Source organism: Carcharodon carcharias, chromosome 1 (assembly GCF_017639515.1).
Source record: "Carcharodon carcharias isolate sCarCar2 chromosome 1, sCarCar2.pri, whole genome shotgun sequence".
Taxonomy (NCBI): Eukaryota; Metazoa; Chordata; class Chondrichthyes; order Lamniformes; family Lamnidae; genus Carcharodon; species Carcharodon carcharias.
In genome coordinates this window covers 254,920,099-254,933,423 of record NC_054467.1, presented here as the reverse complement: position 1 = coordinate 254,933,423, position 13,325 = coordinate 254,920,099, and the positions used below count along the sequence as shown (strand labels likewise).

General features: G+C 45.6%; 1 protein-coding gene across 1 annotated transcript in view; it reads right to left on the bottom strand.

Annotated features, from left to right (window-relative positions):
• The window catches only part of LOC121275919 (meiosis 1 associated protein), a 103,917-nt gene that overhangs the window by 11,229 nt on the left and 79,363 nt on the right, over nucleotides 1-13,325 (bottom strand). Inside the window, exon 10 of the mRNA XM_041183756.1 lies at nucleotides 9,498-9,662. Within this exon, the coding sequence (XP_041039690.1) occupies nucleotides 9,498-9,662 (165 nt within the window). The remainder of the gene's footprint in view (nucleotides 1-9,497; nucleotides 9,663-13,325) is intronic.

The following is a 13,325-nucleotide window of genomic DNA, read 5'->3' as shown; positions in this document are numbered from 1 at the left end:
GGAGCACCACTCTGCAAGCGTGGGGCCAAGAGAGGAGGCAGGCATCCATGAGCTACCACTGCCAGTACAGGGATTGAACCCATGTTGTTGGCATCATTCTGCATCATACCCTAGTTATTTGAGATAACGAAACCCCACAATCACAAAATGTACTTGTTAGAAAAATTAAAGCCCATGGGATTAAAGGATAATGACAGTACAGCTGTTTCTATTGGTCCATGGGATGTGGGCACTGCAGGTATTTGTTGCCCATCTCGAATTGCCTTTGAGAAAGTGGAAATGGTGAGCCAACTTCTTGAACAAAACTGGCTAAGTAAAGGAAAGCATAGTGTAGTGGTAAACAGTTTTTTTCGGACTGGAAGGCGATATATAGTTGATTTCCCCAAGGCCTCCAACTGAGCCTCCAATTTCACCCTTGTTACTGTCACTCTGCCTACTGCATGCAGGTGTAATGGAAGAAACAGTAAACCTACATTTATACAGCACCATTCACAAGTCCCAAATCACTTTATAGTCAATTAAGTACTTATGAGTTCTAGTAATGACTGGTACAATGAAGGCAATGTTATCAAATAGCAGAGCAAGCTCGAGGGGCCGAATGGCCTACTTCTGCTCCTAATACATATGTTTGTATTCATTCTGGGACGGATGAGATGAACTGGGCTAGATGGCCTTTGTCATCCATAATTATCTTGCAAACAGAGGGTGGAATGATGGCTAGAGTTCTGTTTATTTTGTTGCTAATGGAAGTTTACTGAGCAGGCTTTGTGGGGTGAAATTGCCAGGGCAGGGGTGCGTTAAGGGTCCATAGTGAATCAATAACCTGTTTTACACTGCACATAATTCTCAAGAGTCCTTTACATTGACTTCAATCTTGTCCTTTTGTCCACTTACCTATTATCCCACTCTACCTTCGTGCTTTAATGAGTTTTTTGAGGTATAGTAGATATTGAAAATATAGTGAGAAGAAGCAATCAGAAGAGTTTTCAGACTTGCTGATCAAGAAAACGCAGATACAATTGTGAACCATTCAGTCTTTGTGCTCTGGCCTCTTAAAAGCTGTGTTGCACAGAGACACCTGAGGGCTTCAACTCTCACTGACAGCGAAGACCTATGTTAGTCAATCATTCCACTTTGTTGTTCAGGAGTAATTTGATCTTTCTACCCTGTGCGATTACTGATAAAATAGAATTGAATCACAACTCTTCAGTAATTGTACTGAGTATCATGCACCCAGGCAGGAGAAAATCTTCTACAGAACAGAAAAGATCTTGTGCAGTTTATCTGGGTTGCAAGTTTAATCTTCCCCCAAATATGAATTTACTGCCACCATATCCATATGGTGCAATGTTCAGAGCATGTTAATGGGGGCTGAGGCAGTCACCAAAATCAGTGTTATCATCTGTACAGTGGGGATATTTTCCTGTCAAATTAATAATATTGCATGATGCTGTTAAAGTAAAATTTGTAATCTCTGTTTAATAGTCACGTGGAATTACCTATTGCGTGCACACAAACTAACACTGCATTATAACATTGCTCCTCTTAATATTAATGATCCATGCTGCATATATATCGGACGATATTTGTAGCCAGATGCCAATAATGAGCACTATCATTTACTAGGACTTTTTTGTGATTGATTGGTGAATCTGAAAAGAGGAAAAAATATCATGCATGATTGAAGCGGAGGGTTAAATGGGTGGTGGAGGTTAAAAGGGCCCGTAAACAGGAGAAGCACCAGGGCCCATGATTTCTCTCTCAGGCCTTGCTTGCAAGGTCAGCATTTATTGCTCATCCCTAAGTGCCCTTGAACTGAATGGCAGCCACATTGCTGTGGGTAAGAATGGCAGATTTCCTTCCCCAAAGAGCATTAGTGAACCAAGCGTACTTTTACAACAATCGATGACAGTTTCACTGTCACCACTACTGAAAATAGCCTTCAAATTCCAGACTTTTTATTTAAATGAATTTAGATTCCACCAGCTGCTGTGCCCCAGAGCATTAGCCTAGGTCTCTGGATTACTGGTCCTGTGCCATTACCACTACGCCACCCCAATGTAAACTACATACAGTTTTAAAGGAAATGCAGGAACATAGAGTCCTGAGGGTATGTGTACATAAATCATTGAAGATGGAAAGGCAATTTGAAAAGGTTGCTAAAAAGGCATCTAGGATCTTTGGCTTCATATAGGCATGGATCACATAAGCAAGGAAGTTATGCTAAAAGACATGGTTTATAAAATACTTGTTAGGACCTAGCTGCAGTATTGTGGCCAATTCTGGGCACCATATTTTAGGATGGATGTCATGGCCTTGGAAAGGGTGCAGAGATTTACTGGAATGGTAGGTCAAGGCGAAGATGACCATGTTCATCATCTGCGGTGTTTGGTAGGGTTCTAGTGGCTAAGGCTGATCTCTGCCTGGAAGGTTCTGCTGAAAATAGTACAGGATACTACAGGCGATTGAGTTTTGCATGATTTGTTGGCTCAGGATCTCCTCTGCTTTTGTTTTCTCTCTGCTTCTGATATGTGCTTGCTTTCGAAGGATACTGCATCATTTTTATCCAGTTGCATTGGGTGCAGCAATCCTGACTGAGGTTCTCCAGGACTCAAATCAATATCAAAACTCAAAAGTGAAGCATTCAGAGTGTACTTGTAGTGTGTTTCCTTTAACTGCCATGAGCGCTCACTCCAGACTCAAGCTCTCCTTAGAAGATATGCTTTGGCAAGCAAGTGTCAGGCATTCTGGCTACATGACCAGCCCAACTCAGTTGTGACTGTCTCAATATGGTGTGAATCATAGAATAGTCACAACACAAAAAGAGACAATTTGTCCCACTGTGTTCGTGCAAGAGCAACTGACTTATCCCACCACACAAACCACACACCCCCTACTCCCCCACCACCCTTTCCCCATATGCCTGCAAATTTTTTCTCTTCAGATCATAGTAAAGCAGGGATCCTAACACTGACCCCCAAGGAACCCCACGATAACCCTTCCTACAATCTGACAAACAACCGGTTACCACTACTCTGTTTCCTGTCACTTGGCCAATTTCATATTTGTGCTGCTGCTGTTCATTTTATTCCACAGACTCTAACTTTGTTGACAAGACTGTGATGTGGCACTTTATCAGATGCATTTTGGAAGCCTTTTCACACCACATCAACTGCATTATCCTCATCAATCCTTTCCGTTCCCTCATCAAAAAACTCAAGAAAATCAATTAACATGATTTTCCTTAAACAAATCTGTGCTGGCTTTTCTTAATTAATCCACATTTGTCCAAGTGACTGTTAATCTTGTCACAAATTCTTGGGCGGAACCTTGTTGAGGAGTTGGGGGTCTCGCCTGTCAGCTGGACAGCCAGCGAAGATCCGTGCTGCCTCTTTTCGGGAAGGTCTGCTGAGCCACGTGCCGATCAGTGACGATGCCACCTGCGGGCCTTCCCTAAAATCAACACACTGGGGTGGAAGTCTTTTCTATCAGCTGTTGGCCAAACAGAGGCTCAGCAGCGCCTCTGGCTGCTGCCAGAAAGTGAGGCACCAGAGTCCCAGGATCGTGGAGTGGCCCAGATCACAGCTAAGCAACGTGTTTGGGGGCAGGGAGGGGGGGGGGTGCAGAATGATGTTTGCGGGGTGGAGGTCGTGGGGAGAGAGGTGTGGGGGGGGAGTGGTCAGCAGCAAGGGCAGGGATTGGCTCTCAGTGGACCCACTTTCCTGATGTTGAATCCCTTGATCAGGCACTGAGTGCCTTTGATTGAGCGACACCACCCCATCCCCCAGACCAGGAGGTGACAAGCTGGCCGCTAACTGTAGCTGCTTTACAGGCTGCAAGGTGATAGGCTCGTCTGCAGCTGGGTTAATATCAGCAATGGCAGGATGAGGCCCTTAAGTGATCATTAATTGGCCTTTGAGGGCCTCAAGTGGCAACAGGGCAGCAAGTTTGACTTGGGCCTTCCTGCACATATTGCAGGGCTCTATCAGACTGGTTCAGGCACCAGAACCTCATCTTCAGCATCCTGATGGTCTGCTCCATCAAGTTGCGAGCTGCAGCATGAGCCTCATTATACCGTCGCTCTGGTGCAGTCTGAGGCTGCCACACAAGTGTCATCAGCCATGGCATCGGCGGGTAGGCCTTGTCCCCGAGGAGCCATCCCTGCAGCTTCTGTGGACCCTGGAAGATTCCAGGGATCCGTGACCAACTGAGGATGTAGGCATCATGCACACTCCCCGGAAACTATGCGCACACCTGCAGGATGTGTTTCCGGTGGTCACATACCAGCTGCACATTCAGTGAGTGGAATCCCTTGTGGTTGATGTAGTCCACCTTGTGCAGCGACAGAGACCTGAGTGCCACATGGGTGCAGTCGATCGCACCCTGCACCTGTGGGAATCCCAAGACCCGGGCAAATCCAAAGGCCATTGCATCCTGGCTGTCCCGGTCCCTGGCGAAATGCACAAAGCTGTGTGCCCTTGAGAAGATGGCATCCATGACCTCATAGATGCATTTGTGGCTGGTGGTTTGTGACATCCCATGAGGTCACCTGTGGAGCCCTGAAAGGAGCCACTGGTATAGAAATTGAGTGCTGCAGTCACTTTCACAGCACTGGCGCTGATGCCCTCCATGTCCCTTTGGTGCCAAGTCCTGCAGTAAGTGGCAGATATGAGCAACCAGGTCCCTAGACATGCGCAGCCTTTGGTGACACCGGTTCTCATTGGGCTGGTGTGGGGTAAAGTCTGGAGCACTTGGTGGCACTTGGTGGCCTCCGCATTGCTTGCATGGGCGGGCAGGCTAGAAGCCTAACCCCAGTCATATCACTGTGGCTGTGCCTGAACTGTCTCAGTTGCAGAGGAATGGTCAGTTTATACAGATGTCCCTACTGCGTGGCCGCTTCCCTCACCTACCCTGCCCCACCCACTTCGAGTTCTTATGCATGGGATCCAATGCCAGGGCACCAGTTACCCCCCCCTCCCCATAGAAAACAGCAACAGTCACCGCCGAGACTAGGCAGCAGTTGCCTCCGAACACCATCCCCCAAACACAGTCGCCTCTGTGGCAGGGCAGCACTTCACCCAGGCCCCCCGGCGCCCCTGGAGCCTGCACAATAGCGAGCTGTGGAAAACGATGCTGTTCACTCAGTTCCCCCAAAGTGAAGGCCGCCAAGTGCATGTTGCCTGTGTGCTGTTGTGAAACACATTGACGTGCTTTCCCACCGAAGTGGACGGACGATCCAGCAGGGTCCAAGAGCCTGGTGGGATGGTCCTTTAATGTACGCTGATGTATTACAATGAGCTCCCCGATGACCGTTGGTGGGAAACACAGCCAGCCGTTGTCGGGCTGAGCGGATGATTGCGACCTGCCTTCCCACCATCGTGAAACCGATTGCGCCATCTTGTCCACGCACGCCACCCATCACACCTGCTGCCAGCGGGCACAGAAAATTATCATGGAAACATGCTTTATGCCAAATAATGAGTTTAATCTGGAAAACCAAACTGAACTTTTAAAAACAGAAACTTTTTAAAACACAAACTAAAAGTGTGACTTAAGCTTGCAACAAAGATGACTACCCAATTGCATCTCTGTACTCTCCATATTTCAACCCGCTGAGATGGAGACACAATGTCGGTGAAGACCCATCAAGGACAGTGACCTCAGGGGAATATGAATGAGCCACGTATCCTGTCTCCATTAGCAAGGCATCAAGGCAATGACCTTGGATATTCAGCAGGGGCTTCCCAGGCATGAACTCATCAAGCTACAACGGAATAAGGCTGAGAGAGAAGATTCCCAGACATGAACTGATTAAGTTACAAGAGGGACTACACTAATCATGACCATGTTTGAATCACTGGGTGACAGTTATGTGTCAGGCCCATCCTTTGTATGTTTAAACTTCCACTTTTTCTGCAGAAAGCAGGACAAACAGCTAAGATGCTGACAAAAGAAGACTCGAGTAGGGTCCTTCCTTCCTCACTCTCCACCCCACCTTGCAAGCTTTGAAGGTTTTCCACCCAGCTTGGTTGACAGGGCCCTCAACTGTGTCCGGCCCATCTCCCACGCATCCGTCCTCACACCTTCCTCTCCCTTCCAGAACCATGATAGCTCCCCCTTGTCCTCACTTTTCACCCCACCAGCCTCCGCATTCAAAGGATCATCCTCCACCATTTCCGCCAACTCCAGCATGATGCCACCACCAAACACATCTTCCCTTCACCCCCCCCGGCGGCATTTTGCATGGATCGTTCCTTCTGGGACACCCTGGTCCACTCCTCTATCACCCCCTACACCTCAAGCCCCTCCCACGGCCCCTTCCCATGCAACCGCAGAAGGTGCAACACCTGCCCCTTTACTTCCCTCCTCCTCACCGTCCAAGGGCCCAAACACTCCTTTCAAGTGAAGCAGCATTTCACTTACACTTCGCTCAGTTTAATCTACTGCATTCATTGCTCCCAATGTGGTTTCCTCTACACTGGAGAGACCAAACACAGACTGGGTGACCGCTTTGCGGAACACCTTCGGTCTGTCCGCAAGCATGACCCAGACCTCCCTGTCCCTTACCAGTTCAACACACCACCCTGCTCTCATGCCCACATGTCCGTCCTTGGTCTGCTGCAATGTTCCAGTGAAGCTCAATGCAAACTGGAGGAACAGCACCTCATCTTCCAACTCAGTACTTTACAGCCTTCTGGACTGAATATTGAGTTCAAGAACTTTAGATCATGAACTCTCTCCTCCTTCCCCACCCCCTTTCCGATCCCCCCTTTTCCTATAATTTGTATATATTTTTCCTGTCCCACCTATTTCCATTATTTTAAATGTATTTCCATCCATTGTTTTATCTCTACCTTTTAGCTGATTTCGATTCCCCCCCACCCCCACTAGGGCTATATGTCCCTTGCTCATCCTGCTTTCCACCCTTAATGTCCCCATTAGCACATTTCTTAGCTAATATCACCACCGTCAACACCTCTTTTTCCTTCTGTCTATGACATCTTTTGGCAATCTCCACCTATCACTGGCCCTTAATCCAGCTTTACCTGTCCCACACCCCTTAAACCAGCTTATATTTCACCTCTTTTCTATTTTTCCTTAGTTCTGATGAAGAGTCATTCGGACTCGAAACGTTAACTGTGTTCCTCTCTGCAGATGCTGTCAGACCTGCTGAGTTTTTCCAGGTATTTTTGTTTTTGCAAGCTTTGAACCCTGTTTGTTGACCATGACCATCCAGGGATGCCCCTGCTGCTGACTGCAACTTCTTAGAAGAATTTCACCAAGTGCTACTGTCTCCAGGGGACTAGCCAGATCAGCTGTCTACATCTTTAAATCAGAATCAGACTACTAAAGGAAGCTCACAAGACCAGTGTATTCAGCCTGAAGCCCAGCATGTAGAAGGCTTTTGGATTCCGCTTGATGTTAGATATCAGTCTCAACCTACTGAAATTGGCCCAAGATTCAGTCTAGAGGGTGATGACAGAAGGATGCTTTAGTGACTGGAAGCCAGTGTCCAGTGGTGTACCACAGGGATCTGTGCTGGGTCCCCTATTATTCGTCATTTATATAAACGACATAGATGAGGGTAGGATTAGTAAGTTTGCGGATGACGCTAAGATTAGCCGGGTGGTTAACAGTGAGATTGAGTGTCTTGGGCTACAGGAAGATATAGATGGGTTGGTCAAATGGGCAGATAAGAGGTAGATGGAATTTAACCCTGAAAAATGTGAGGTAATACAATTTGGAAGGAGTAATTTGACAAGGAAGTATTCAATGAACGGCATGACACTAAGAAGTTCTGAGGAACAAAGGGACCTTGGCATGTGTGTCCATAGATCTCTGAAGGCAGAGGGACATGTTAGTGGGGTGGTGGAAAAGGCATATGGGACACTTGCCTTTATCGATTGAGGCATAGATTACAAAAGTAGGGAGGTCATGTTGGAGTTGTATAGAACCTTGGTGAGGCCACATCTGGAGTACTGTGTGCAGTTCTGGTCACCACATTGTAGGAAGGATGTGATTGCACTGGAGGGGGTGCAGAGGAGATTCACCAGGATGTTGCCTGGGATGAAACATTTAAGTTATGAAGACAGTTTGGATAGACTTGGGTTGTTTTCGTTGGAGCAGAGAAGACTGAGGGGTGACCTGATCAAAGTGTACAAGATTATGAGGAGCATGGACAGGGTGAATAGGGATTAGCTGTTCCCATTAGTTGAAGGGTCAGTCATGAAGGGATACAGGTTCAAGGTAAGGAGCAGAACGTTTAGGGGGGATGTGAGGAAAAACTTTTACCCAGAGCTTGGTGACGGTCTGGAATGCGCTCCCTGGGGGGTTGGTGGAGGCGGGATGCCTCACATCCTTTAAAAAGTACCTGGATGAGCACTTGGCATGTCATAGCGTTCAAGGCTATGGGCCAAGTGTTGGTAAATGGGATTGGGTAGGTAGGTCAGGTGTTTCTCATGTGTCAGTGCAGACTTGATGGGCCGAAGGGCCTCTTCTGCATTCTGTGATTCTGTGATTAATACTTTTACTTTAGACTGCATATTGTCCTTTTCGGTGGCTAATCTAAACATTCTAATACTATGATCACTGTTTCCTATAAGATCCCCTACTGACTCTTAAGGGCTGGATTTTGTACAGCCAACAGGAGTCTTGCCCGTTGGTTGGAAAAGCGGTAAGGAATCCCCATCAGTTCCTTGGGGGAGGCCTGACAAAATCAAGTGCCCTTACGTAGCCATTGTCGGGCCTCTCCTGCAATTGATTTACCCAGCAGTGAAAGTCTTAACCATTCAAAGCTGCCAGCCAATCAGAGGCCAGCTACTTGTCACTGCTAGCACCCACCAGAGGCCCAGGAACACCACAGGACCCAGACCAAAGGTGAATCGGGATGGGGTTGTGTGGTGAAGGTTGCAGTGGTGGGGGGTGGGTGGTGGTGGCTGGGTGTGGGGTTGGAGGCAAGGCCAGGGGAGCAGTTTATAGCCGTTCCCCCCTTCCCGATGCCAAAATCCCGATGAGGCACAGAGTGCCTGATAACAAGGAACCCTTCGCTGCCACCACAGCCTGCTACCCCCCTGCCCCCCTCACCGTCCCGCTCCTCTTATGTATTCAGAGTGTTTCCAGCTTGCATTCCAGAGAAATGACTGAGTCAGAGAGATTCAAGATGAAGGTATCTACTTGCAAATGTGTTCACTCTGGATATTTTCACTGACCACAAATTCCCAATACTGCAGTCCAGACACAACCTGCTCTGCCATGTCTTAGTCTCTATTATTTGTATCTACTTTTTAATTTGTTGTGAGATTTTTTTTCTACACACTAGCTTGCTCTCAGCATTAGAACACTGGATAAAAATTTTAAATACTTACTGTGTCAAGCTTACACAAACCACTACAAGTATTATCATGGAACATGGCCTATAAGTATCTGTTGCGTGGCTGCACACCCGCAAATTAGCGAGAACAGTGTGGGAAATCACAAATATAAATGAATATAAATACCTGTCTGTATGGTTGTTCAGGATGATTTTGTTCTTTACGTTGTACTTGCTTTGGTTGTTGACGATAAGGAGTTCTAACCAAAGTTCCTCTGAGATGTTTATACAGATTACTTCTCAGACTCAGTGGGTTATATGTTGATTCTACATCTAGGCTATCCAATATGTCCTACAAAAGTACAAAATAAAAACTTTTGTTTGTTTTTTTGGATTTGTGGGGCCCTGGGCACCATGAACATTTGGTGTTCTCGAAGCCCTCTTACTAGTCCCCTCCTCCTGTCACCCTAATTATTGAAAAATAAAATGTAGTAAATGATACGAAGAAGTAGACCTGTGACAGGTTTACACATTGCATTAATAATAAAGCAAATCACATCACAGAATACTACATTTAAGTGAAACTGCTCAATTTTGTATGTATATTGTAGTGAATCTTCTGACTCTGCCTCACCCTTTCTGACAATTGTAAGGAATATATATTTTTATTTTCTGGAAAAACTCAGCAGGTCTGACAGCATCTGTGGATAGGAAGACAGAGTTAACGTTTCGAATCCGTATGACTCTTCATCAGAACTAAAGAGAAATAGAAATGTGGTGAAATATAAGCTGTTTAAGGGGGATGGGACAGGTGGAGCTCGATAGAGGGCCAGGGATAGGTGAAGGCAAAGGAGAGATTGCCAAAGATGTCATAAACAAAAGGTCAAAGGGGTGTTGACGGTGACGAAATAGGCTAAAAGGTGGAGATAAAACAATCCTCATCCCCTTTTTGATCCCTTTTTCTAATAACTATTATATATATATTTATATATTTTTTTCTTTTCCCACCTATTTCTATTATTATTTTTAAAATTTATTTCCATCCATTGTTTTATCTCCACTTTTTAGCCTATTTCGACCCTTTCCCCCCACCCCACCCTCACTAGGGCCATCTGTCACTTCTACCCTTAATGTCACCATTAGCACATCCTTTAGCTAATATCACCTCCGTCAACACATCTTTGGCAATCTCTCCTTTGCCTCCACCTATCATTGACCCTCTATCCAACTCCACCTGTCCCAACCCCCTTAAACATCTTATATTTCACCACATTTCTTTTTCTCTTTAGTTCTGATGAAGAGTCATATGGATTCGAAACATTAACTCTGTCTTCCTCTCCACAGATGCTGTCAGACCTGCTGAGTTTTTCCAGCAATTTTTGTTTTTGTTTCAGATTTCCAGCATCCATAGTATTTTGCTTTTATCTTTTTATTTTCTGTTGGTGTTAGAGGCAAAGTACTAGCATGGATAGAAGATTGGCTGCTGGCAGGTGGCAGAGAGTGGGGATAAGGGGATCCTTCTCAGGATGGCGGCCGGTGACTAGTGGAGTTCCGCAGGGGTCAGTGTTGGGACCACAACTTTTCACTTTATACATTAATGATCTAGATGAAGGAACTGAGGGCATCCTGGCTAAGTTTGCAGATGATACAAAGATAGGTGGAGGGGCAGGTAGTATTGAGGAGGAGGGGAGGCTGCAGAAGGATTTGGACAGGTTAGGAGAATGGGCAAAGAAGTGGCAGATGGAATACAACGTGGGCAAATGTGAGGTCATGCACTTCGGTAGGAAGAATAGAGACATAGACTATTTTCTAAATGGGGAGAGAATTCAGAAATCTGGCGTGCAAAGGGACTTGGGAGTCCTAGTTCAGGATTCTCTTAAGGTTAACTTGCCGATTGAGTCGGTAGTTAGGAAGGCAAATGCAATGTTGGCATTTATTTTGAGAGGACTAGAATATAAAAGCAGGGATGTGCTGCTGAGGCTTAATAAGGCTCTGGTCTGACCACATTTAGAATATTGTGAGCAATATTCGGCCCCGTATCTCAGGAAGGATGTGCTGGCCCTGGAGAGGGTCCAGAAGAGGTTCACGAGAATGATCCCAGGAATGAAAGGCTTAACATATGGGGAACATTTGAGGCCTCTGGGTCTATACTCGATGGAGTTTAGAAGGATGAGGGGGGATCTGATTGAAACTTACAGAATACTGAAAGGCCTGGATAGAGTGGATGTGGGGAAGATGTTTCCATTAGTAGGAGAGACTAGGACCTGAGGGCACAGCCTCAGAGTAAAGGGAAGACCTTTTGGAACAGAGATGAGGAGAAACGTCTTTAGCCAGAGAGTGGTGAATCTTTGGAATTCATTGCCACAGGACGCTCTGGAGGCCAGGTCATTGAGTGTATTTAAGACCGAGATAGATAGATTCTTTATTGGTAAGGGGATCAAAGGTTACGGGGAGAAGGCGGTTAATGGGGTTGAGAAACTTATCCATGATTGAATGGCGGAGCAGACGCGATGAGCCGAATGGCCTAATTTCTGCTCCTATGTCTTATGGTCTTATAGTGCTATTGAACTGTTTTATCCCATCCTTAAAATCCATGTTTTTGAGTGACTTATGTGTCCTGTACATTTGTGTGTGTGTGTGTGTGTGTGTATGGGGATTTAAGAAGGGGGCAGAGTTTTATCGTGTTAGGAATTAGCAGTTCGTATTTCTTTCTTTTGCCACTGGTTAACGATAGTTTGTTCAATAAACAGTTATTTACTTAATAAGTTTACAAACCTGGTGCTCATATTCTGTTAAACTAAATTAAAAAGTTAGGTAGAATTGGGGCAATCTGGTGGTTTGGTCAAATTTTTCACATTTGTCACGGCTTGAGGAACAGTGGGGCTTGATATTACAGTGCACTACCCCATGAGTCGTGACACAATATCTTTAAATGTGAGAATATTTTGATTCAGTGGTTGCATGCAGTTTTTCCCTGAAGGTGATTTTTATTGGGAGTTCCCTATTTGTACAGACCATGTGGACAGGAGCCTATGCATTAATCTGCCCACCTATATGGTTAAATATAAATTTGCTGTACAAGGAAAGGGTGAATCTTTACATTGTAGTAATGTTAACTTTTGGTTTTTGTTAAGTAGAGAAGTATGATTCTTAAGTTGTTACTATCTTAAAATGGTTAGTCGTCAGAGACACATCAGATGGAAAAGTTCTCTTTGTTCGTTCATTAGAAGGGAGTTGATAGAGGAATGGACCAGTGTGTCGCAGGGGAAACAGTCCCTTTGGTGTCACCTCCTCCCTCCTTACTGTCCAAAGCCCCATATACTCCTTCTGGGTGAAGCAGCAATTTACTTGCACTTGTCTCAACTTAGTCTACTGTACTTGCGGTTGATCTGCTCTAAATTGGGGAGACCAAATACAGACTGCGTGATTGCTTTGCAGAACACTCTGTTCAGTCCGCAAGCATGACCATGACCATGAGTCGCTTGCCATTTCAATTCATCATCGTGCTCGCATTTCTGACTTCAGCCTAATGTAATGTTCCAGTGAAGCCCCATGCAACCTGGAGGAACAGCACATCCTCTTCCGATTAGGCATTTTACAGCCTTCTGTCTGGGAAGAGTGTCCTCTGCAATCACCGTTGCTGTGAAACAGTCTGGGAAGAGTGTCCTTTGCAGTCACCATCACCATGAAGCAGTCTGGGAAGAATGTCCTCTGCAGTCACTGTCACCGAGTGGAAAAAAAAACAAAGAGTGACATCACAGGAAAACCGTAAGTTCATTGGTTGGTAAGTAACTGCTAGTTTGAACTACCCATTCTAAGTTGATTTCAGGTTAAAGGTGACTACTGGGGCCCAGGATCGGAGGCCTAACACTTCAGCTTCAACTCAGCAGAGAGAGCGAGTTCCAGTTGATGTTAAAAAGCGTATTTTGAATCTCTATTCTAACTTGCTTTCAGATTAAAGGTAAATAGGAGAAATATTTTACAGATTGATAAACTAAAGACCAGTAGGAAATTT